The following is a 20,703-nucleotide window of genomic DNA, read 5'->3' as shown; positions in this document are numbered from 1 at the left end:
AGCCTATTTCTACGTCACGTGCGTGCTTGTGCCCGCGGGCCTACGCCGGACCCTCAGGCCGAACGGCCAGACGGGGGGTCTCCCGTTCCCCACGGCCGGCGTGGCCAGGGCCCCGGTCCAGCCTAACCCAGGACCCGTTCCTTCGGTGCCTCCGGACACCCCGAGGGGCCTGGCGCCCTGCGAGCGAGTCCGCGCGGGGAGAGACCCAGTCGCGCGCCGCGAGGCCGCAGCAGACTCCCCGCCCCACCGTCACTTCCGTCCCGGCAGCAGGGGCGCCCACGAACGCGCGGCTCCTCCGTTCCGCACGCCAGCGGCCGCGGGCTCAGCCCTCGCGCATCGGGGGACCCAGTGGTCGGGACTCCGGGTCCGCGCGCCCGTTAGCGACGGGTCTGACTGGGGCACGCACACGCGAGCCGTTCGGCGGAAACGAGCCGGCATCCGCGCGGCCGCGACGGGTCAGGCCCTGCCACAGCTGCCGCCGCCCGCCCGCCGCCGCCCAGCGTGCCCTTGAGACCCACGCGCCGCAGAAACGGCTGGCACGCTGAACGCTAAAACCGAAGCGACAGCAGCCAGCCGGGAACGCAAAGGTGCACCCAACGCCCCGCCCACGTGCGGCTTTCGTCATGGCGTAAGCGCCCCGCCGCTGACGTCACGTGGCCCGCCCACCAGCGGTCATGTGGCGGCCCGCCTGACCCACGGTCACGTGGCCTCGCGCGGCTCCTCGCGGGCCACCGTAGGGGACGTAGGGCGGCCGCCGGGACGGAAGCCGAGAGGCGCTACCCACCGCGCCTGCGACAGCGTCAGCCCTGCGCGGAGCGCCGGCCCGATGGCGGCGGCGGCGGCGGCGGCGGCGGCGGCGGCCATGGCCGAGCAGGAGAGCGCCCGCAACGGCGCCCGCAACCGCGGCGGCGTCCAGCGCGTGGAGGGCAAGCTGCGCGCCAGCGTCGAGAAGGGCGACTACTACGAGGCGCACCAGATGTACCGGACCCTCTTCTTCAGGTAGCCGCCGCCGCCGCCCGTGGGCCCCGCCGTGCCAGCCCCGCCCCCGCCCTCGCCCGGCGCCGAGCCGGAGGGAACGGGCGGCCGCGCGGCGCGGGCAGAGCGCTCAGGCCCCGGGCGCCGAGCGGTCGGGAGCCCGTACGCGAAGGTGGGGTTTTGCTGTCGCTCGGCATCCGTCCTCTCGCCTTCCGGCCGGCGCCCTTGTCCGCCCGCCCTGCGTCGTGGCCGAAGCAGCGATTTTCACCGCCCGCTGCGGCGCGGCCGGGGCACGTGCGCGGGGCTGGGCCGCCGATCGCCCGCGGGTCCCGACGCTTCGTGGCGGCGGCCCCCGTCTCGGCGCTGCGGGCAGCAGCTTCAGTGCGGTGTCTCCGTGTCTTCGTGTCCCCCGGCGGCAGCTGTCACGGCTGTCCTGCGTGTGCTGGGGTCCGGCCCCGCGCGGGAGCCCGGGTGTTCGCGTCGGGCCGGGGCCAGGAGGTAGCGGGAGGTGGGGGGTCTCCGCAGCCCGCGGGCGGACAGCCTCCCCCGGTGTGCAGTGTCCCTCCCGGCGGTCCCTGGACCGGTGTCGTGGACGCCCTGGTTCCGGCCGACACAGTCCCGGTGACTGAGCGCCGGGGTGCGGGGCTGCGGCTCAAGCAGATGGTTCTCCAGGGACCGGGTGGCGCGCCCGCCTCGGCTGCACGGCCTCGCTGTCGCCCGGGCTGGCCGGCCCTGGACCCCCGAGGCCATCGTCGGCCGCTGGTCCGTCGGCGAAGCCGGCTTCTCGTTCGCACCCGGTCCGCATCGGCGGGAGGAAGGGGAGTCCGGGCGGGGGTCCCGCTCTGCTCTGCGCCTGCGGCCCGAGCCCCGGCTTCCCCTCGGGACGTTCAGGGGGCTCCTCGGCCCCTCGCCGGTGCCGAGAAGGGCGCGATCCGCCGCGGGCCTGCGGGGGCGAGTCGGCGGCGGCTGGGCGGCGTCCAGGCCCCGGAGCGGCCCCGTGGGAGCCCGACCCGCCTCCTGACGCTGACCTTGGACGTCCTTCTGCGGTGACCCGTGTGCGGCGGGCGGTGTCGGGTCACGCGGGAGTGTCGCACGCGAGCAAGACCCCGACGGGACTGCCCTGGCCTCGCTGTCTCGGGCTTGGTCCTCGCGGCCGCGCCCCGTGCGGACGGACCGTCCCTCTCCCGGCGGGAGCGCCCGCCTTTGTCTCGTCCGCTCCGAATCCCGGCACTCGCTCTGCCTGAAGGCCGCGAGGCTGTGCCCACGGGCTCCGACCCCACGGAGGCTCGGCAGCCGCGGTCTCTGTCGCCCTGCGCTCCATCGCCTGCCAGCTCTGGTGACCCTGCCGCCCCTCCCGTGCCCACAGGGGACAAAGGGGCGACGGTGTCCCTGGGCCAAGCCTTTCGGGGGACACGAGGGGCCACGCTGAGAAAGTGGGTGCGTCCCCCAGCAAGACGCCCTGTGGGGCTCCTGCTACCGGCCCCCCACACGCAGCCCTGGCCTCGGGTTCTGCCCCAACAACCGGGGTGTGTCACCCTTCCCGCAGCCCTGACGCCATGGCGAGGCCTGTGCTTGGAGAGGGACGTCCCCCTGTCTTCACGGGCCCCTGTGCTGGAAACCCCGGACCTGCGCAGGTCCCTGCCGGCCGCGACCCTGAGCGCTGGGCCCTGGCAGGCCCCTGGGGGCAGGCGGCCCACCCGGGGGCCCGGTACGGCTCTGTCGTGCCGGCGGGAGGTGCGCACACAGGCTCACGAGGCTGTGAGACCTTCGGCACCCGCCTGCGGTGACGCGCGCCGCTTCTGTCCTCTGTCGCAGGTACATGTCGCAGAGCAAGCACGCGGAGGCCCGAGAGCTCATGTGCTCGGGAGCCCTGCTCTTCTTCAGCCACGGCCAGGTAGCGCTGGGGGCGGGGGGCACGTTCTCCGCGGGGCCGCGCCTCCTGCGTCTCCTGAACACAGGGCTTTCCCGCTCACCCTTCCTCTCGCCCGTGTCCGCGTCTGACAGCAAAACAGCGCCGCGGACTTGTCCATGCTGGTCCTGGAGTCGCTGGAGAAGGCCGAGGCGGAGGTGGCCGAGGAGCTGCTGGGTGAGGCTCCGTTCTCTGGGCAGCACTGAGCCCCGTGGGGGGCCCAGGGGCCGCGAGCTTTCCTGTGAGGCCGAGGGGTTTAAGGAACGCCATCAGACGCGCCGCGGGAGGAGCTGAGGTCACGCTCACTCCTCTGTGTCAGGGCCTGTGTCCGTGTCGTTTTTAGAAAACCTGGCTAAACTGTTCAGCTTGATGGATCCGAATTCTCCGGAACGAGTGGCCTTTGTGTCCAGAGCCCTGAAGTGGTCCAGCGGGGGGTCCGGGAGGCTGGGCCACCCCCGGCTACACCAGCTGCTGGCCCTCACCCTGTGGAGAGGTGGGTCTGCTGTGCGCACTGGGCTCCCGGAGGCTGCGGCAGCAGTGTCCCCTGCCCGCCCTCAGCTTCCACGAGGGCTGCGTGTTCTCTGTCAGCTAAACTCAGGCCACGGGCTAGGCCGTGACAGTGCAATGGGGCGGCAACACCAGGCCTGGCCCCTCCTCCTCCCCAGGTCCCTGCAGGTGACCCCAACTCCCCCACAGGTCTCCTTTCTGGGACATCATGCCCCAGGCCAGCCTCTGGTGGCTGTTCTGTCTTCTTGGCACTTGTCTGTCCTCTTCGTTCAGTGTTGCTGGGGCTGAGCTCTGGCCTGTGGCTCAGGCTCACTTGTGTGCTGGTCACAGCGCCACAGGAGGGGGTCACCAAGCACAGTGGCCAACAGCCTGCAGCTTGGGGTCCCGGTACCTGCGGGCAAGTTTGGCCCCGCCTCCAGGTAGTCCTGAGCCCCGGGCAGACAGCCCCCAGCCTCGGCGGGCTCCGATCCCTGCTTGCACACAGCAGCCTCCCAGGCACCAGAGGGACAAGCAAGCACATGTTGGGGTGACCCTGGTTCGCCCAGGCCACAGGTGGGAGGGTCAGTGAGTTTGCATCTCATTTCATCAAATCCGCGTGAAATTGCTTAGTGTAGGGTAAAGGGTTCCCAGTGGACCATGTCTTACAGTTCAGCTAACCCGACAGGAAGCAGCTTGGGTCAGTTCTGCTGACTCTCCTGCCCTCGTAGCAGGTTGCATTGGACCCCCCCGAGCTTGAGGGAGTCACCGAGGTGGGGGCTTTGCTGGGTTTTGGGGGCAGGTGGGCAGTGTGCAGGTAGGTGAGTCGGACGTCAGAAAGGCACGTCTTTACTTTTTTAGTATTTTACTTATTTTTAGAGAGAAGGAAAAGGAGGGAAACATCCATGTATGGTTGCCTCTCCGGCACCCCCAACTGGGGGCCTGGGGACCTGGCCCACAACCCAGGCCTGTGCCCTGACTAGGAATCGAACTGGTGACCTTTTCTCTGTCCACTGAGCCACGCCAGCCAGTCAGGGCACATGTCTATTTATTTTTAATATTTTGTAAATTTATATTTTAGAGAGGGGAAGGGAGAAAGGCAAATATCTATCAGTTGCCTCTCACACACCCCTAAACCAGGGACCGGACCCACAACCAGGCATGTGCCCTGACCAGGAATCGAACCAGCAACCTTTCACTTTACGGGACAGCGCTCAACCCCCCGAGCCATGCCGGTCCGGGCGAGGAGGCCTGTCTGTGAAGGCCCCCTGGGTCATGTCTGCATTGACAGGCTCCTCTTTCCCGTTGCAGAGCAAAATTACTGCGAGTCCCGGTACCACTTCCTGCACTCCAGCGACGGTGAAGGCTGTGCCAACATGCTGGTGGAGTACTCCACGTCCCGGGGCTTCCGCAGTGAGGTGGACATGTTCGTGGCCCAGGCTGTCCTACAGTAGGTCCTGCGTTCACGCCTGTCCCCTGACTCAGACCTGCAGGAGTCGCGTCCTGCGCCTGCGTGCCCCAGCGGCAGCCCTCACGAGCCGTCGCACTTTGCAGCGGGGGTGGGGTGTGTGTGAAGTTCCAGTGGGGCTGTAGGCGCTCTTCGTGTTCTGCATCAGTATCTTTCTGTCCCCCTGGATTTCCTCGTCTTATCTCTCCCCCCATCACCCCACACTTCTGTTTTTAGTGTCAGGCAGCTGCTTCTCTGTCGGAGCGTGTAGTGAGCAGGTCTGGGCAGAGCCCGATCCCATGGAGCCAGTGCGGCGCAGAGGCTTCTGCAGGGTCTCTGCAGCGGAGCCTGTTCCTGCGTGGGCTCCGCCTCCCACTTCTCTGCCCACCGGGTCCCGGGTCTCCATCCTATTAGCCCGTCAGCAGCCCCCGCCCCCGGCCCTCGGGCGCTGCACCTTTCTCAGCCTGAGCCCGTGCCCTTCCCGATGGGAGCATTTCACGTGGGATAAGTGCACTTGCTCCTGCAAACACACCTCGGTTGGGGGACCAGGCGCTGGGGTGCAGGTATTCTGTGATTTGAAGAGGGTGCCGGCCCACACCTCAGGGCTTCTGAGCAACTGTGAGAATGGACCGTGTTCGATCATTGCCAGCTCACTGGCCCTGGGTCCGTGGTGTTGGCTGCAGACCTTTCCTCTTGCCGGAACTCGGCTCTGCATGCAGGGCTGCGAGCCCACCTCTCACAGGTCCCCCTTTGTGCCCTGAAGGAGTGTGGTCACAGCTGGCCCTGGGCTGGCTGCTCAGGCGGGCAGAGGGAGCAACACCCACCACTCCCGTCGCTGTTGACCTTGGACACGTCACCTGCTCCAGCTTCGCGCTCCAGCCGGGCTCCCTGGGTCAGCGGGTGCCATGCGGTGGGGACGACTGGCTTCCTGTGTCCCACTTACCAGGACAGCATTCTCGTTCCAGGTTCCTCTGTTTAAAAAACAAGAGCAGCGCCTCCGTGGTGTTCACGACATACACCCAGAAGCACCCGTCCATTGAGAACGGCCCTCCGTTCGTGCAGCCGCTGCTCAACTTCATCTGGTTCCTGCTGCTGGCCGTGGACGGGTGAGTTTGTGAGCACGCGCGCGCGTGTGTATCGCTTGCTTGTCCTGCGCGGTCTGGCTCTTGGTTGGCCACAGAGCTGTGCCCCACTGGTGTCTCGTTCCAGGGGCAAACTGACGGTGTTCACAGTGCTGTGTGAGCAGTACCAGCCGTCCCTGCGGCGGGACCCCATGTACAACGAGGTGAGGGCCTGCAGGCGCTGGGCCGCGGCTGGGGGCGGGCGGACCGGGGGCGCGTCCTGGGCGCAGGGGCCCGTGCGGCCCCTCACGTGCGCCTCTGCCCCCGGCAGTACCTCGACAGGATAGGACAGCTCTTCTTCGGCGTGCCGCCCAAGCAGACGTCTTCCTACGGAGGCTTGCTAGGTAAGGCCTGAGGAAGGGGCGTGCCTGCCGGCCTGCGCCTCCTCCTGCCCTGAGCACCCCCCCCCCCCACGCGGCTGCCAGGCCCGCCGCAGCCCCGGCCCCCGCTCCTCGGCTGCAGAAAGGAGGCCGGGTTTCTCTTTGGCTTTTTCTATTGTGGCAAAACGTGTGGGCCGTGAACTGGGCTGTTTTCCCCGTTGCTGAGCGTGCAGAGCAGGGGCAGTGAGCCACTGTCGCCGGTGGTGCGGTCCTCACCGCCTGTCCATGGCGCAGCCCGGGCGCCCCTCCGCCTCCCCGGCACCCAGCGCCTCCCACGAGCGGGATCCCAGCGGGTGTCCTGCGTCTGGTCGGTGTCATTCACGTGCTGTCCCAGGGTGTCCCCGTTGTCCTCTTCTAGGTGCGCAGAGAGCCAGTCCCTGGCCGAGGACGCCCGGGCTGCCCTGCCTGCTGGCTGCCATGGGCGTCAGTGCATGGGGGCCAGTCTGAGACCCTGCGTTCACCGCCTCTGGGCGCAGACCCTGGAGTGGCTGGGTCCCACAGCGATCCTGTTATGTTTTGAGGAACCTCCACGCTGCTTCCACGGGGGGGCCGCACCCTTCACCTTCCCATCAGCAGTGCACGGGGGCCCATTTCTCCACGTCCTCGCCCACAGCAGCTGTCCCCTGCTTTCCGAGAGTCCTCGTCCTCGTAGCTGTGACGTGGTGTCTCGTGGTGGTTTGATTGCGGGGCCTGTTCTTGTGGGCTCGGTGGCCATTTGCGTGCGTACTTTTGATTTGGGCTGTTCTAGTTCTTCCACTCCAGCTGTTCATCCCTTACTAGATGCACGTTCCACAGATACCTTCTCCCACTCTCTGGGTGGCCTATTTAAAGCAATTTTAGGTTCGCAGCAAAGTTCAGAGGACAGGACAGAGGTTTCCCGCCAGAGGGCATGTTTGCTGTCCGTGAACCCACGCGGACCCTCACCCCCGAGGCCAGAGCCCACTGTGGGGCCACTCCTCCTGCGTGCGCTCTGTGGGTGCGGACGCAGCGCAGGGACCCCCACTCTAGTGTTGCCCAGAGTTGTCACTGCCCTAAAACTCCTCTGCTCCACCTGCCTGCACCCCGGCCCCTGCACTCTGTGGGCCCTGTCCTTGCTGCAGGACTTTTGTCAAGCCCGAAGAGGTCCCGTTTTCTGGTTTTGATGCCTCTGCCTTTGGTGCCATCAGGTCCAAGGTCAGGAAGCTTCCTGTGTTTCAGTCTCAGTGTTCTCTGGCTTCAGCTCACATTCTGGCCTCTGAGGTGTTTTCAGTGTGTGTGTGTGTGTGTGTCCCACAGAAGGGTCCAGCGTCCAGTGTGCTCAGCGCCGTTGCCTGAAGGCTGGCCTTCCCCATCGAGCGGTCTCAGGGCCCTTGTCCACGGTCATGTGACCTCGTGGTTTGTCCCCGGGCACTCCCTTCGGGTCTGGGCCCAGTCTCTGGGTCTCCTGGGGCTAGGGCACTGTCCCCCTGACTGGGCCCAGGTAGTGGGCATGAGATCAGGGAACAGGAGCCTCTAGCTTTGTGTTCTTCGTCTATTGAAAGGCCGTAGGAGCTTTTGGGGTTACTGAGAGGGAGTGAGTGCATGGAGTCTGTGGGTCGCTTTAGGTGATACTGACGTTTTATCAGCTTGAAGTCTTCTGACCGTGGACGTGGGCTTTGTTTCCATGTACGTCCTTTTTTTTCAGCAATGTCTGTATTTCCCATTGTACAGGTTTCTCCTGCCTTATTTCTGATGCTGTTACAAACGGGACTGTTTGTAACTCCTGTTGTCGGTTGTTTGTTGCCACTGTGTAGAAACGCACGTAACTTCTGCGCATTGACTTTGTATCCTGCAGCTTTGCTGAACTCATATGTTGGCTGTAACAGGTTTTAACCCGTGCGTGCCGTGTGTAATTTGAAATTTGGATCAACATGAGAAAAAATTATATATAACCTGAGGTACAAAAAAAAGAGAAGAAAACATAAGTACAAATTATTTCATTGTTATTTACATTTATAGCCATAGAAAAAAATCCCTGGGAGCGACGCTGGCACTTTTGGGGAAATTTGTGAGTGTCGCTCACAGTGACGCTGGCACTCAAAGGGTTAAATGAGACCACTAGGGCCTTCTGCATGTAAGACCCACTGTCTGCAAACAGTTTTACTTTTTCCCTTTTCTTCCTCCACCCTCCCCCGGGCAGGGACAGTAGCGTTCTTCACTTAAGGTGGTTTCTATAATTCTTAACGGTTTAATTTTAGTATTCAGTAGGGAAATCACTGTTCCCAGAGGTGAGGGCTCCTAGGCTCACGTCCCTGGACGGCCAGGCAGCCCTGAGCTCACCCCGGCAGCGTCCTGGCGGCAGCTGCAGACACAAGGGGGCTGGGTCATGCCCCCCAAGTGCCCCACCATCTTCTTAGTGCTGGAGCTCGGGGGCTCCGCCCACAGGGCGCAGGGCTGTTGCTCCCCTGGGCAGCTCTGGTTGGTGCCACCCTGTGTACCTGGACCGCATGGCACCACCCCCTTGGGGCGCTCAGGGGCCGGGGAGCGTCTGATTCTGTGGTGGCTGCTGCCCAGTCGAGCTCCAGGGAAAGGTCTTCCTATCTCTGCGATTTTAAAAGCTCTTTCCCTTTAAACGCAAGGCCGACTTGTTGCGGGTCCACCGTGGCTGTGGGAGCGCTCGTACTGCCGCTCCCTCCGCACCCCCCGCACCCCCGGGGCTGTGCACCAGCTCACTGGCTCACCGGGGCCGCGTCTGTCGGGCTTGGTCCCACCTCCCCCCTCCTCACGGCCTCCCGAGCCAGGCTCGGCCTTCCCGGGCGGTGGGCCTAAGGGGACATTTCAGACAGTTCGTCTTAACGTAACAGTGGTCCTTGGGATAAAAACTAGGGAAGCGAGAAGGGAAGTGTTGGCGGCGACAGCACCGTGGTTGGCAGCAGGCGACGTTTTCATCTGCAGCCTTTGACACGTGGGCACGTCTGACCAACCTCTGTGCGCATTTGAGTCCCCGTGTGCGTGATGCACAGCCTCCCCACTGTGGGACGACCACTCAGGCTTCTCCTGGCGGCTGGGCCGCGTCCCTGTCATCAGATCCCGTGGCCACCACCCCATCCCGAGCGTTTCTCTGTGCCCTAGTGCACTTCCTTTGGAGAGATTCTGGCTGTGGGTCTGCAGGGCTTGGGGTCCCAGGCGTGAGCGTTCCAGGAGCGTGGCGCCGTGGAAGGCGGGGCTTGGGGGTACAGAGCCTCGCAGCCCCTGACGGTGCGTCTGCTTCCAGGTAACCTGCTGAGCAGCCTCATGGGCTCCTCAGAGCAGGAGGGCGAGGACAGCCAGGACGACAGCAGCCCCATTGAGCTCGACTGAGGCCGCCCCTGCATGGAGAGCTGTCGCCTGGCCGGCGCCGTTTGCGTGCGAGCCCTGGACGGCGGCCCCAGTCTGAGGCTGCGGCAGCACCCACAGGCGTGCTCGGCTGCAGGCGTGGGGCTGCCTGACCGTGGCCGCAGGTTGACCCACAATAAAGCACAGGCTTGTGTGCCAGCCTCTCCCAGTCCTTTGTTTCTGGTTTGCTTCAGGTGCCAAGGGGGGCGCCGTCAGGCCCACCCCACGTGCACATCCCGCGGTGGCCCAGGCGGCCTCTCTGCCGCGTCCCGGAAGCCGCGGCCGGGCCTCGTGCGGGCGTGGAGGCTGCAGGACCTGCAGTATTTATTCCCTGGGCGCACAGCCTCCGACCCGCGGGTCCTCGGTCTTCACCAATAACCAGCCCCGGAGGAGCGGCCCGTCCCGCCCGCAGACGCTCCCAGGGTGACGGGAACAGGACACGCTTTATTTTTTCACAGTTCCAATGAGAGTTGTAGATTAACGCACCGTGATCATGCATGGGAGGAGCGGAGTATGCGATTGTTACTGTAAAAATGGGCTGTAAAGGAAGGGTTGTGTTCATTGTTGAGTTTCAATAAATCCTTTATACCGGGCACGGCGGCGCTGGTTCTTTCTGAGTGGGCTCCGAGGGCGCGGCCGCAGCGACGCCGGCTGAGCAGAGGCCCGTGAGTCCCGGCCAGGGCGCGGCCCCGTGGCTGCAGTGGGCGGAGTGGCTGGCAGCGCAGAGCGAGTGTGGGGAAGTCTCGTTGGTTTCAATTTGGAGAAACCAAGCCTGCCAGCAGGTTATGGTGCGGTTTGCACGTGGGCTGCGGGGTGCGTCCTAAAGTTGGAGAACATCCCCCCAGCCACCCAATGGTTTGCTGGCGACGGTGGTGCTGGGGGTGGGCGTGAGGCGGGGGGTGGGGTCTGAAACCATGAACTGCACCCGACAGGGTGGACACACCTGGGGACGGCTGGAGCAGAACGCAGGTGTTTTAGGTGCGATTGTGCGCAGGATTAGTTCTGGACAAACGCGGAAACGCCAGCTGAACACCGGGCAGGACACGGGCCACGCACCACGCCCGGGTCACGCTGTCGCTCGACCCCGGCGCCTGTCCTCCCGCCTCCTCTGTGGGAGGAATGCATGTTTGCCCAGTCGTCTGTCCTGATCGCTCAGCAGCAGGGCTGGCAGCAGCTTCACATCCTTGTGTTCCCCCCGCTTGGGGCAGCGCGGGCAGGACGCGGGCAGCGAGCAGGAGGCCGAGCCCAGGACACTCCCTGTGTGGGGCCAGCCTGGGCCCCTCAGCCCATGGACGCCGGCCCGCAGACCAGGATGGGCAGCCACGCCCCATCCTCACAGGGACACGCGACCAGCACACGACCAGTCCTGCGGAGCGGGCCTCCTCCCTGGTTTTGAGGAGCTCCTGCCAGTCCTGACCATTGCCTCCTCGTCTCCTGTTGAAACGGTGAGGTGGGGGGTTTCCTGGCCCCGCGTGCGGGTGTGCAGAGGGGCAGGCACTCATGCGCACAAGCCCACACACTTGCAGGGCAGGCACACCTGCTTCCGGGCTCAGGGAAGGGTCTAGAAGGCCAGTGCAGGGGGTCCCCTCACGGTTGCCCCCTGACCCACATCTCAGTCGGGGACAGTTGACGGTGGCGGCGGTTGCAGGTGTGGTAGCAGACCCACGTTCTGAGGAAAGGGGCAGCTGGCCATGCCTGCCGGGCTGGGGCACCTGTCAGGTGGGAAGTGGCTGCTCCCGGTGGGGGGTGGGGGCCGTCCTGGGCACCCTGCCCTGGCTGATTCAGCTGAGCTCAGCAGCACCCCCCACCTAGGTTATGGCTAGTCTGAGCTGGCGAGCAGGAGGTGGGGGTTCAGGAAGAGAGGGTGGCACCTGTGGCCCCCCCGCCACCCCTGGGTGACGCAGGCTTGGGAATTGGGCCCATGAGGCAGGCCAAGGCCCTCAGACCTCTGTCCTGGAGTGTGTCCTCCCTCCTGGGTTGTATCAGGCTGGTGATTCCTTCAAGCCACGTCAGAGCCCCACTCTCCCAGGTGTGACGGGGCTGAGGGTGGCTGAACCTCCCCGTCCCAGACTCCCCTGGGGTCTGGCTTGGCCACATTGGACTTGGGGAGGCGACCCCTCTGCCTCAACCAGGCACTGTGGCCTCCTGGGAAATGGCCCCACACCACCCTCTTCTCCCAAACCTGTTCCCACAGAGACACCACCGCCCAGGGCACATGGGGAGGGTCTTGGTGGCTGTCACTGCTGAGGGGCAGCGGCATGCTGGGGCCGCAGGGGTGAGCTGGACTCGGCCTCCACCCTCCAAGGGTTTGAAGACAGCGCGGTCCAGGCTGGGGGAGGGGTGGCCGCCAAGCAGTGTCAGCCCTGGGCTCGACAGGGAGGTGCCCCAGGGGGCCTGGAGGCCTGGCTGTGCGGGGTGGGGGGGTGTCTGACTCCCAGGACCCATGTGCCCTCCAGGTCAGCTGAGGTCAAGGGCTGTGCACTCCCCTCCAGCCCCCAGCACCCCGAGACTGACACCCAGCAGACGCTCAATAAATACATGTTGAGGGGGAGTAGGGAGGGAGGGAAGGGGACGCGGTGGAGGGTGGGCATGCAGGCTGCCCGCAGTCCCCAGTCGAGCCCCCTGGTCGGGGCGGGTGCCACTGGGGGAGGGCGGGGCAGGGTGAGTCAGTGAGGGGCTGCCGGGCCCTCGGGAAGGGTGGTCCAGTGGGCAGGGGTGGGGACAGCAGCGTGAGTCAGAGGCCAGGTCCTCTCGACCCACAACGAGGTTCCAAAGAAGCAGGTCCTGGTGGCCACACCTCGGGTCCCGGCCGCATCGGGGCCGCATCGGGGCTGCCATCGGGGCTGGGGCCGGTGGCTGGCTCCCGTTCCACAGGCCCCACCGCCCAGGCCACGCCCCTCACGGGCCACGTCGACGCATCCACGTCACTCGGGCCTCCAGGACCATCTCTTGTCAGGGCTTGTGCTTGAAGTGGGCTTCCACTGGAAAGGGACAGTGTGAGGCTTTGTCACAGCCGCACCGGGCTGCCAGGCACAGCCCCCCGCCCTGCGCAGCCCTCACCTGCATACTCCTGGGGCAGCATGGGCCTGTCCACCACCTTCCGGAAGGCCTCCGCCCACGCCCGCTGCTCCGCCTCCGTCTCGCAGGCCAGCAGGAACCGGCGCTCCGGCGTGACAATGGTGACGCCGTGTGGCCAGTGGTGGCCCTGCGTGGATGGCGGGAGCCCGTCCAGCACCGTGTAGCCGCTGTCCCTGCTGCCGATGAAGACCTCCCCCCGGGCGAATGCGTCCTGCAGGTGGGGACAGGCTGAGCGGCGCAGGGTCCTGGCCCTCGATCCACCCCAGCCCAGAGCTGGGTGAAGCCCGTGGTCCCGGGGCCCCGGGAGCCATCCCCTCCGCACTCCCAGCAGAGCTGGCCACCTAGGCGCGTGGTCTCTGGGGCGGTGGGAGCAGGAGGCACGTCTGCCTTGCAAGGGGCCCCGCCTCACCAGGGGGTCCTTGAAGTACATGAGCCGGCGGTCGTCCATAGTGAACCAGCGCCTCCGGAAGCCTTCCGTTTGCTGCGGGTCAGAGAGCCCGTGACCCGCCGGGGCCTGGGGCCGGCCCTCGGCTCCGCCGCCCCCACCCCTGCGGGCCTCAGGCAGCGTCTGGCCCGTGGGGCCACCTGGGTCCTGCTCTCACGAGACACGGGGGGCCGTGACCATCCACACCAAGACGACCCACTAGGAGCAGGCAGGCGGGCTGAGGCCTGGCCTCTCTGCCTCCACGGCAACCTCCCCGCCCCCCACGACTGGCGCCGACCCGGAGCGGGGCCCGCGGGGGCCCAGGGCAGCGGCCGGACGCACCTTGGGCCCTGTTTTCTCCATGTACCCTTCCTTCAGGTAGTTCCTGGTCAGCTTCGGCACCAGCTAGGGTGGAAAACAGGCTCAGATCCCCAGTCCGCCCCTCCACTGCTCCCCGTGGGCCCAGTCCCTCGCCCTCCCCTTCCCCTCGCAGCTCGGGTCAGGTGCCCCAGAATCAAGGAGGATTGCTGGGGTCCCTTCAGGGGCAGGGGCCTCTGGGGGTCCATGTGGGCCCTTGGTCTGCCTGCCCACCCCCCAGGAGGCAAGGGCCACAGCAGCCACTCACATCGGCGTCACTGGCCCCGGGGAAGGCCACCTGCAGGTAGTGGAGGCGGGCAGCGCGCAGTGCGTTGAACCAATCCACCGTCTCCTGGGGGCGGAGGCTGGGTGTGGGCCCTGGCCACGGGGTGGGCTCCGCCGGGCCCCTCCGGGCCCTCCCACACCCTCAGCGCGGCAGTGCCCAGGGTCAGGTCCAGCACGGGCTGACCCCCACCCCCACCCCGGCCACCCCCCACAGGGCGCACCGTGTGGTTTGGAAAGACAGGGAGGCTCGGCTGCAGGGACCCCGGCCTCAGTGGAGACCATGCTGTGGGCAGGGGGATGGCCGGTGGGGGCTGGCGTCCAAGCCGCCGCTTGGGCACTGGGGGCCCCTCTCCTCTCCCATGGGGCTGTGTGTGGCCTGCATGTCATTCTGCCCAGAAGGGGGCTCCTCTACTTGAAAAGCCGCGCACCCCACCCTCCCGCTGCTGCCCTCCCACCGCTGCTGCCCTGGGCTCAGGGTCCCCGGAGACTCCTGGCAGAGCTGGGAATGCGGCCACAGGCCTGCAGCCAGGCTCCCCTGGGGACAGGCAGACCTGTTCTCGTTGCGAGAGTGATGTTTTCTAAAGGCCTAAACCCAAGAGGGGAAGGACAGCCATGGGGCACTGAACGCAGCAGGGAAGAGGCACAGAGAGCCTGGGGCGAGGCAGGGGGGGGCGGTTGCCTGCACAGACCCTGGTGGAAGGAGCAGGTCCCGCAACGCTAGCTGGGGGGGGTACAGGGGGGTCTCTAAGGAGACCTGTAGGAAGGCTGTAAGAGGAGGGTCTGCTGTGTGGGGGCACATGGGGCCACTTCCCAGGAACTGAGCTTGTGGGGCTTGCACTGCAGCCTGAGACCTCGCCTGCCCCTCTCAGCAGGCCCTGTGCTGGGCCAATGGCACCTGCCCGGGCAGGAGGAATGTTCTCTGGGGAATCCGACCGGTCAGCCCCGAGTTCAGAAAACGCTTCCTGTGGAGGCAGCAACCGGGTCAATCAGAGACAAGGGGCTGCAGTCACAGAACCAGGACGGTGCCCTCTGAAATGGAGCAAGAGCCGGAGGAGCCTGTGAACGGGAGCTGGGAGCAGACACAGGCTGTGGGAGACCATCCTGCAGACATGTCCCAGGAAGCAGAGAGAGAGAAGTGGGAACTGAAGAGGGGGCAGACAAGAAGTATTCAATGTGATGAACAGCCAGGACCTCCAGCCAAGATTCCTCTACCCAGCAAAGCTACCATTTAGATGGAAGGGCAGATGAAGTGCTTCCCAGACAAGCTTAAGCTAAAGGAGCTCATCCTCACCAAGCCAATATTACAGGAAATGTTAGACTTATTGAAGAAAAAAAAAGATCAAAGCTGTGAACAATAAAATGGCAATAAATACTTATCAACAGTCGACTCTAAAAAACGAACTAAGCAAACAAGAAGAACAGAGACAGAGTCATGGTTACAGACAGCGATCTGATGGTTGCCTGATGGGAGCGGGTGGGGGATGGGTGAGGAGGGGCGGGAACTAAGAAGTACAAACAGGTGGTCACAGAATAGCCATGGGGATGCAAAGTACAGCACAGGAAATGGAGACGCCACAGGACTTAACGCATGACGCGACCCGTGCACATGGACAATGGTGGGGGGATCACCGGCGGGAGTGGGGGGTGCGGGGAGGAGGAGGCAAAGGGGGAAATCAGGACGCCTGTAGTAGCATAATAAAGCATAATTTTTTAAAATGGATATTATACAGACTATCTTCTGTGACCACAATGGATGGAGTTATGACTCAATATAACATAAAAGTGGTAAATGCACAAAACTGTGGAAATTCAATGACGCACAGATCGAAGGAGAGCTCACAGGGAAATTAGAAACACCTGAGGCAAACGATGAGTGGGCAGCACCTGTGACCCAGGGGCGGCGGCAGCTGCAGGGGGCGGCATGCTTCAACTGCAAACCCTGCCAGGGACAACTTACAGCTGAAGGAACTCAGCCCACAGCCAGCAGGAGGAAGGAAATCATCAAGATCAGAACAGAGATAAAAAGATTAGACAAAATCAATGCCTCGAGTTGTTTCGTCAAAAAGGTCCGCCAGGTTGACAAACCCGGGAGACTGAGCGCGAAGACGCTGATTCCTCGAGTGGAAAGGGCTGGAAGCGTGGCCTGGGAACGATCACACACCGATGAAGTGGGAAGTGGGATGAAATACCGCTTCCTCGGAGCACAGAAGCGACCAGGCACAGACACAGACGACCTGAGCGGCCCCGGAACTAGTGCAGAGACTGAGTCAAATAAGGATCTCCAGCGAAGCGGCCCAGGCCCCGCGGCCACACTGGCTGCCAAACACGAAGGAGCTGCCACCGCCCTCCTCGCGCCCTCCCGGGGACACATCCCCGCTCGCCCACGAGCCCAGCACTACCCTGGCCCCAAAGCCGCACACAGAGCCACAGGAGGGGAAAACCACGGGCCAACGTCCCCGATGAGCATCGGTGCAAAAACCCTCCACAGGGCACACGCGAACTTAACTCAGCCTCCCGTTCAGGATCGTCCACCACAGCCAAGTGGTGCAAAGGGCGCAAGGATGGGTCACTGGTCAAGGTCATATGCCCCATTCACAGGACAAAGGGGGAACCCACACCACGGCCCAGGCCGTGCCCCCACCTTCCCGTCCTCGTGGTAGATGAAGATGTTGCGGGTGCTGTTGTCCTTCAGGTAGGTGACCTGCAGGCCGTGAGGGTGGCCGATCTTGGCCGGCTGGAAGGTGGCGTTCAGGTGTTCGATCTTCATAACGGCCTTGGGCTCCTTGGCCTGGGAAGCAAGGCTGGGCCTCAGAGCCAGGTGGGCAGGGGCTCCGAGCCCAAGGGAGCAGGCAGGGTGGGCTCCGTGGCTGCCATGGGGCCTGGGTTCCCCGTGGGCAGCTGTGTGGTAACAGCACCCGCCCTCCCATAGGTGGTCACATAGGTATGACCACCAACGATGGACTCAGCACCTGGGCAGACCCCACACCCTGCAGCAGAGACCCCTGCCTGGTGGCCCCCACCCCACCCCCACCTCAGGCCCAGCTTCCTCCCTGTCCCGGCCTGGGGGCAGCGGGCATGGAGGGACTGTGGCCACGAATCCCCATGGTTCCCACATCACGCTCCGCCCTAGGCTGGTCTGCCCCCCATCCCTCCCCACAGTTGCCTGGGAGACCCAGGGTCACCCCAGCATGTGCTTGCTTGTCTCTCTGGTGCCCAGGAGAGCCCGCCAGGGACGAGCTCACTGCTCTGTGTCCCAGCGATCGGCTGGGACCCAGGGTTGGAGTGGGGTGTCCCTGGAGGGTCATGTCCCTAAGGAAGAGGGAAGCTTGGCTCCCAAGAACTACATGAGGGCAGCTGAGGACATGCTGCCTCTGTCCACGGGCTGACATCCAGCTGCCACAGGCCCCCCAGGGGAGGCCAGGACGGACACCCCCCAACCCCGGCTGGCTCACATCATTCCTGTTGAAATACTTCAGGGCCCCCTCTCGTTCAGTCAGCACAAACTTCCGGCTTAAAAACTGCCCGTTGTCCCGGCCACGCTTCCAGAGAAAACCCTCCCGGTACCCTGGGGAGAGAGGGATGCAGGTCAGGGCAGGGCGTGTGGGGTCAGACGGTCGTGTGACCTGAGCCCAGCCCGCGGAGGGCAGGGCAGGTCGACTTTAGTTCCCAGGGGACCCGTCGGCCCCCACAAGTGGGAGGCTGCGTGGGTGCGAGCCAGGTCTGAGCCTGGCAGGGGGCCATCGGCCCAGAGCTCGGGGGCCACACGGAAGCTGGGCTGGACTTGCCCGCAGGTGCAGAGACCCAGGGCTGCCCTGCTCAGGGCCACTTCCTGTTGGAGTTGTGATCACACGAAGCACTGAGTGCTGTCCCAGGCCCGCACGCGTCTCCACTGGGGCACACCTGTGTGACCACCTGCAGAGCGGAGCCCAGGTGTGTCCACTGCAGAGTCCCCGGTACCTGGGGAGGTCGAGTTACAAGCATAATGGGACTTGGCAAGTGTGAGGAAGGGTCCTGGGATGGGCGAGGGTCCTGGATGTCCCAGTGTTCTTGGCCAAGGTCATCACAGGGTCCTCGAACCGGGAGGCAGAGGGAGGGGTGACCACAGAAACCCGTGCGCTGTGGCCTTGACCAAGAACAGCCCACCCGGGAGCCGGAGAGCACCAGAGCCTGCACTTCCCAAGATGCCCAGCAGGTGGAAGCAGATCCCAGGACACGCAGGGCGCGGCGCGGGGAGAGGCCGCTGGGACCCCCTCACTAATCAGTTCTGCAAACAGCCCCACCGCACCCCAGAGACGGATGGAGGGCGGGGGTGGGGGGCGCCCGAGCCCGCCTGGCTGACCAGCTGTGCTTCCGGACAGCAAGCCACCAGGCAACAGCAGCGTGTTGGGTGCCGGCCAGGGTCCCTGCCTGGCCTGGCCTGAGGTCAGTGTCATATCCCAGCCTCGGGGTCCCCAGGGCCACTGTGCCTGGCTCCCCAGCCATCTAGATCCTGCAGACTCCAGGCCGGGCCTCGTGCAGCTGCGGTGCGGAGCGCAGACGCAGCCCAGCCTGAGGGTCTGCCACTCGGCCCCACAGCGGAGGCCCGGGCTCCACGGCAGCGGCTGTGCCCAGGGGACCATGGCGCCTCTGTGCGCACCCGGGGCCGGCTGTGGGACGGGGCAGAGGCCAGGTGCCTCCCTCAGCCTCTCCCGAGACCTGCGTCCATGTGCTGGGCCCCGAGGGTCGGAGGAGCCAGCCCGCCGCCGCCTCCGCGCAGCAGCCTCCGCTCAGCACCATGTCTGTGCGGGAGGAGGCTCGGCCGGAGCAGCCACCTCACAGAACGGCCGCGCCAATGATGTGGGCGAACGGCAGCACTGGGCGCAGGGGACAGTGTCCGCAGCCCAGGACTGTCCAGCACAGCTGCCCTCCCCACACTGACCAGCACCTCAGACGAGGGGGCCTGGGAGGGTCTCTGCCGAGGAGCAGGGCGGACCCGACCCCAAGCCCCTGGGTGGCGGGCAGGGTCTCTCGGTTGCCTGGCAGACCCAGGCTCATGGGATGGGACACGTCCCCACGGGTTCTGTCCTTCACGCGGCAGCAGTCAGGAGCTGCCGGGGGCCGCTGGGCGTGGGGCTGTAGCAGAGACCCGGGGCTCGTCACTGGGGCGCTGAGCTGTGTCCCCATTTTGTGCATAAGGAATTCAGGGCCCAAGGACATTGTCTGCCCTCTGCAAGGTCACAGAGCAGCCAGCATGGAATTGGGGACCAAGTCCTGCTCCCCGGGAGGGAGGCGGCTCACAGTGAGGCCAGGGGGCTGGCCGGGGTGTCTCCCCGGGGTCACCATCCGCCCAGGGACCCCCTGCAGCACCCAGCACAGGGCACACACAGAGGGAGAGACCCTGTGCGCAGGGGCGAGCTTGCGGCTTCTGCGGAAGGCCCCCTAACCTGCACAGACCTGGGGACACCCACCCTGTGTCCGGCACCTGGCAGAGCTGGGCCAGGGCCACATCAGTCTGAGATCAACCCCCCTCCCATCCACACGCCCCAAACCCTGAGACCACACAGGTCGCGAGAGGCACATGCTGCCAGGAAGTGGGGTACGTGAGGAGTCTCCTTGGATCCAGGGGTGCAGAGTGGGCCCCACCCGCCTCCCAACTGAATGGCACAAATACATCACTCGACTGGATGCCCACCAGCAACCCCAGGGATGTGGCAGGCCCACTGTGTGTCCCGCCATGGCATCACCTCATGTTTCCCACAACAACCCGAGACTGGGCACCATGTCCCTTACTGCAGAGATGGGGAAACTGAGGCACGGGGCAGGCCCTGCTACTCCCTCAGGAAACCCCTGGCTCCACTGGCCCCCTAGGGCTCCCTCCGCTCACCTTGTGACATTTGGGACAGAGGAGGGGTGCGTTGGCCGCCCAGACCCCCTGCTCTGAGCAGCCAGGCAGCTCAGTGGGAGCTGTCGGGGGGGGCGGTCCACAGCCCCGGCAGGAAGGGCTGTGTCTGTCGGTGATTGGGGGCGGCCTGGGTGCCCGGCCCCCTGGACAACAGGGGTCATTGTCCACCGGTGAATGCGGCCATTGAGGCTCTGGCACAAGGAGGGGCCGCGTGGGGAGGGAGCCGGAGCAGCTGTTACCCTGGGTCACCCCCAGGCGGCAGGGCCAGGGGTCCACCCACACGCCCATGACCTTGGCCAGGGTGGCACCTGCCTGCCCGGGTCCACCCGGAACCTGTGCCCTCACCGCAGCCGTCGCTCCCTGACACCAGGTCCCGCCGGGCCCATCGGCACTGTGTGGTGACAGGGACACGCCCACCTGTGGCCTGTCGTCAAAGCCCAGCTTACAAGTCTCGTCCTGCTCCCAGAAGTGCCCCTCTGCCCCGTGGCCCCCGGCCCAGGCCGCCCCCACTGCAGCCCCCTGCGGCACCGGATACCCGTCTGGCCTGCGTCTCACAACCTGACGCGCTCAAAGGCTGCTGGTCAGGCCTCTGCCCACTGTCCCTCGGGCCAGTTGACACCCTCAGCTGGAGCCAGATCACGTGTGTCTGTGACAGCGACGCCTGTGGTGGTGACGCGGAGCCGGTCACCTCGCTGGTCAGACGGGCCAGCTCTGCGGGGTGGGGACACCCGGCTGTGGAGCCCCCTGCAAGTCCCCAGGTGCAGTCTGGGATCCTCTGGGGCCCCAGTAGGTGGCGGTTGGGTGCTGGCCCACTGCCTCCCCCCAGCACCCAGGGGACACAGCCCTGTGAGCAGGAGGCAGGCTGGGCCCAGGGCTCCACTCGCCTCCTCTTCCCCTCTGTGGGGGCCTCTGCGTTTGCGGCGAGAAAGTAGCCTTGTGGCAAACCCAGGGGTGGAGCAGGAAGTGCCCGTGGGAACCCCCGTGCTCCTCAGGGCGGGAGGAGCCCTCGAAGAAGACCCACCAGGCAGGG

At 65.3% G+C, this 20,703-nt stretch overlaps 2 protein-coding genes across 2 annotated transcripts in view; one reads left to right on the top strand and one right to left on the bottom strand.

Moving 5' to 3' along the window:
• Positions 1 to 746: 746 nt before the first annotated feature.
• GET4 (guided entry of tail-anchored proteins factor 4) lies at positions 747 to 10,241 on the top strand. The gene is made up of 9 exons (XM_090288707.1): positions 747 to 999; positions 2,791 to 2,869; positions 2,980 to 3,061; positions 3,228 to 3,377; positions 4,679 to 4,817; positions 5,780 to 5,920; positions 6,024 to 6,099; positions 6,207 to 6,279; positions 9,548 to 10,241. Exons 1-9 carry the CDS (start codon positions 827 to 829, stop codon positions 9,631 to 9,633), a joined length of 999 nt encoding a protein of 332 aa, XP_090144833.1. The 5' UTR covers positions 747 to 826; the 3' UTR covers positions 9,634 to 10,241.
• Positions 10,242 to 12,532: 2,291 nt separating this feature from the next.
• Positions 12,533 to 20,703, bottom strand: part of ADAP1 (ArfGAP with dual PH domains 1) — a 30,354-nt gene continuing 22,183 nt past the window's right edge. Inside the window, exons 5-11 of the mRNA XM_090288706.1 lie at positions 17,245 to 17,357; positions 16,434 to 16,580; positions 13,776 to 13,859; positions 13,493 to 13,555; positions 13,136 to 13,207; positions 12,709 to 12,937; positions 12,533 to 12,629 (exon numbers count right to left, since the gene is read on the bottom strand). Coding sequence (XP_090144832.1) covers positions 12,601 to 12,629; positions 12,709 to 12,937; positions 13,136 to 13,207; positions 13,493 to 13,555; positions 13,776 to 13,859; positions 16,434 to 16,580; positions 17,245 to 17,357 — 737 coding nt within the window. The 3' untranslated portion in view covers positions 12,533 to 12,600. The remainder of the gene's footprint in view (positions 12,630 to 12,708; positions 12,938 to 13,135; positions 13,208 to 13,492; positions 13,556 to 13,775; positions 13,860 to 16,433; positions 16,581 to 17,244; positions 17,358 to 20,703) is intronic.

Source organism: Furipterus horrens, unplaced genomic scaffold (assembly GCF_987537825.1).
Source record: "Furipterus horrens unplaced genomic scaffold, mFurHor1.1.pri manual_scaffold_10, whole genome shotgun sequence".
Classification (NCBI taxonomy): domain Eukaryota; kingdom Metazoa; phylum Chordata; class Mammalia; order Chiroptera; family Furipteridae; genus Furipterus; species Furipterus horrens.
Note: the sequence above shows the minus strand (reverse complement) of the source record. Positions and strands in the feature narration are given on the sequence as shown.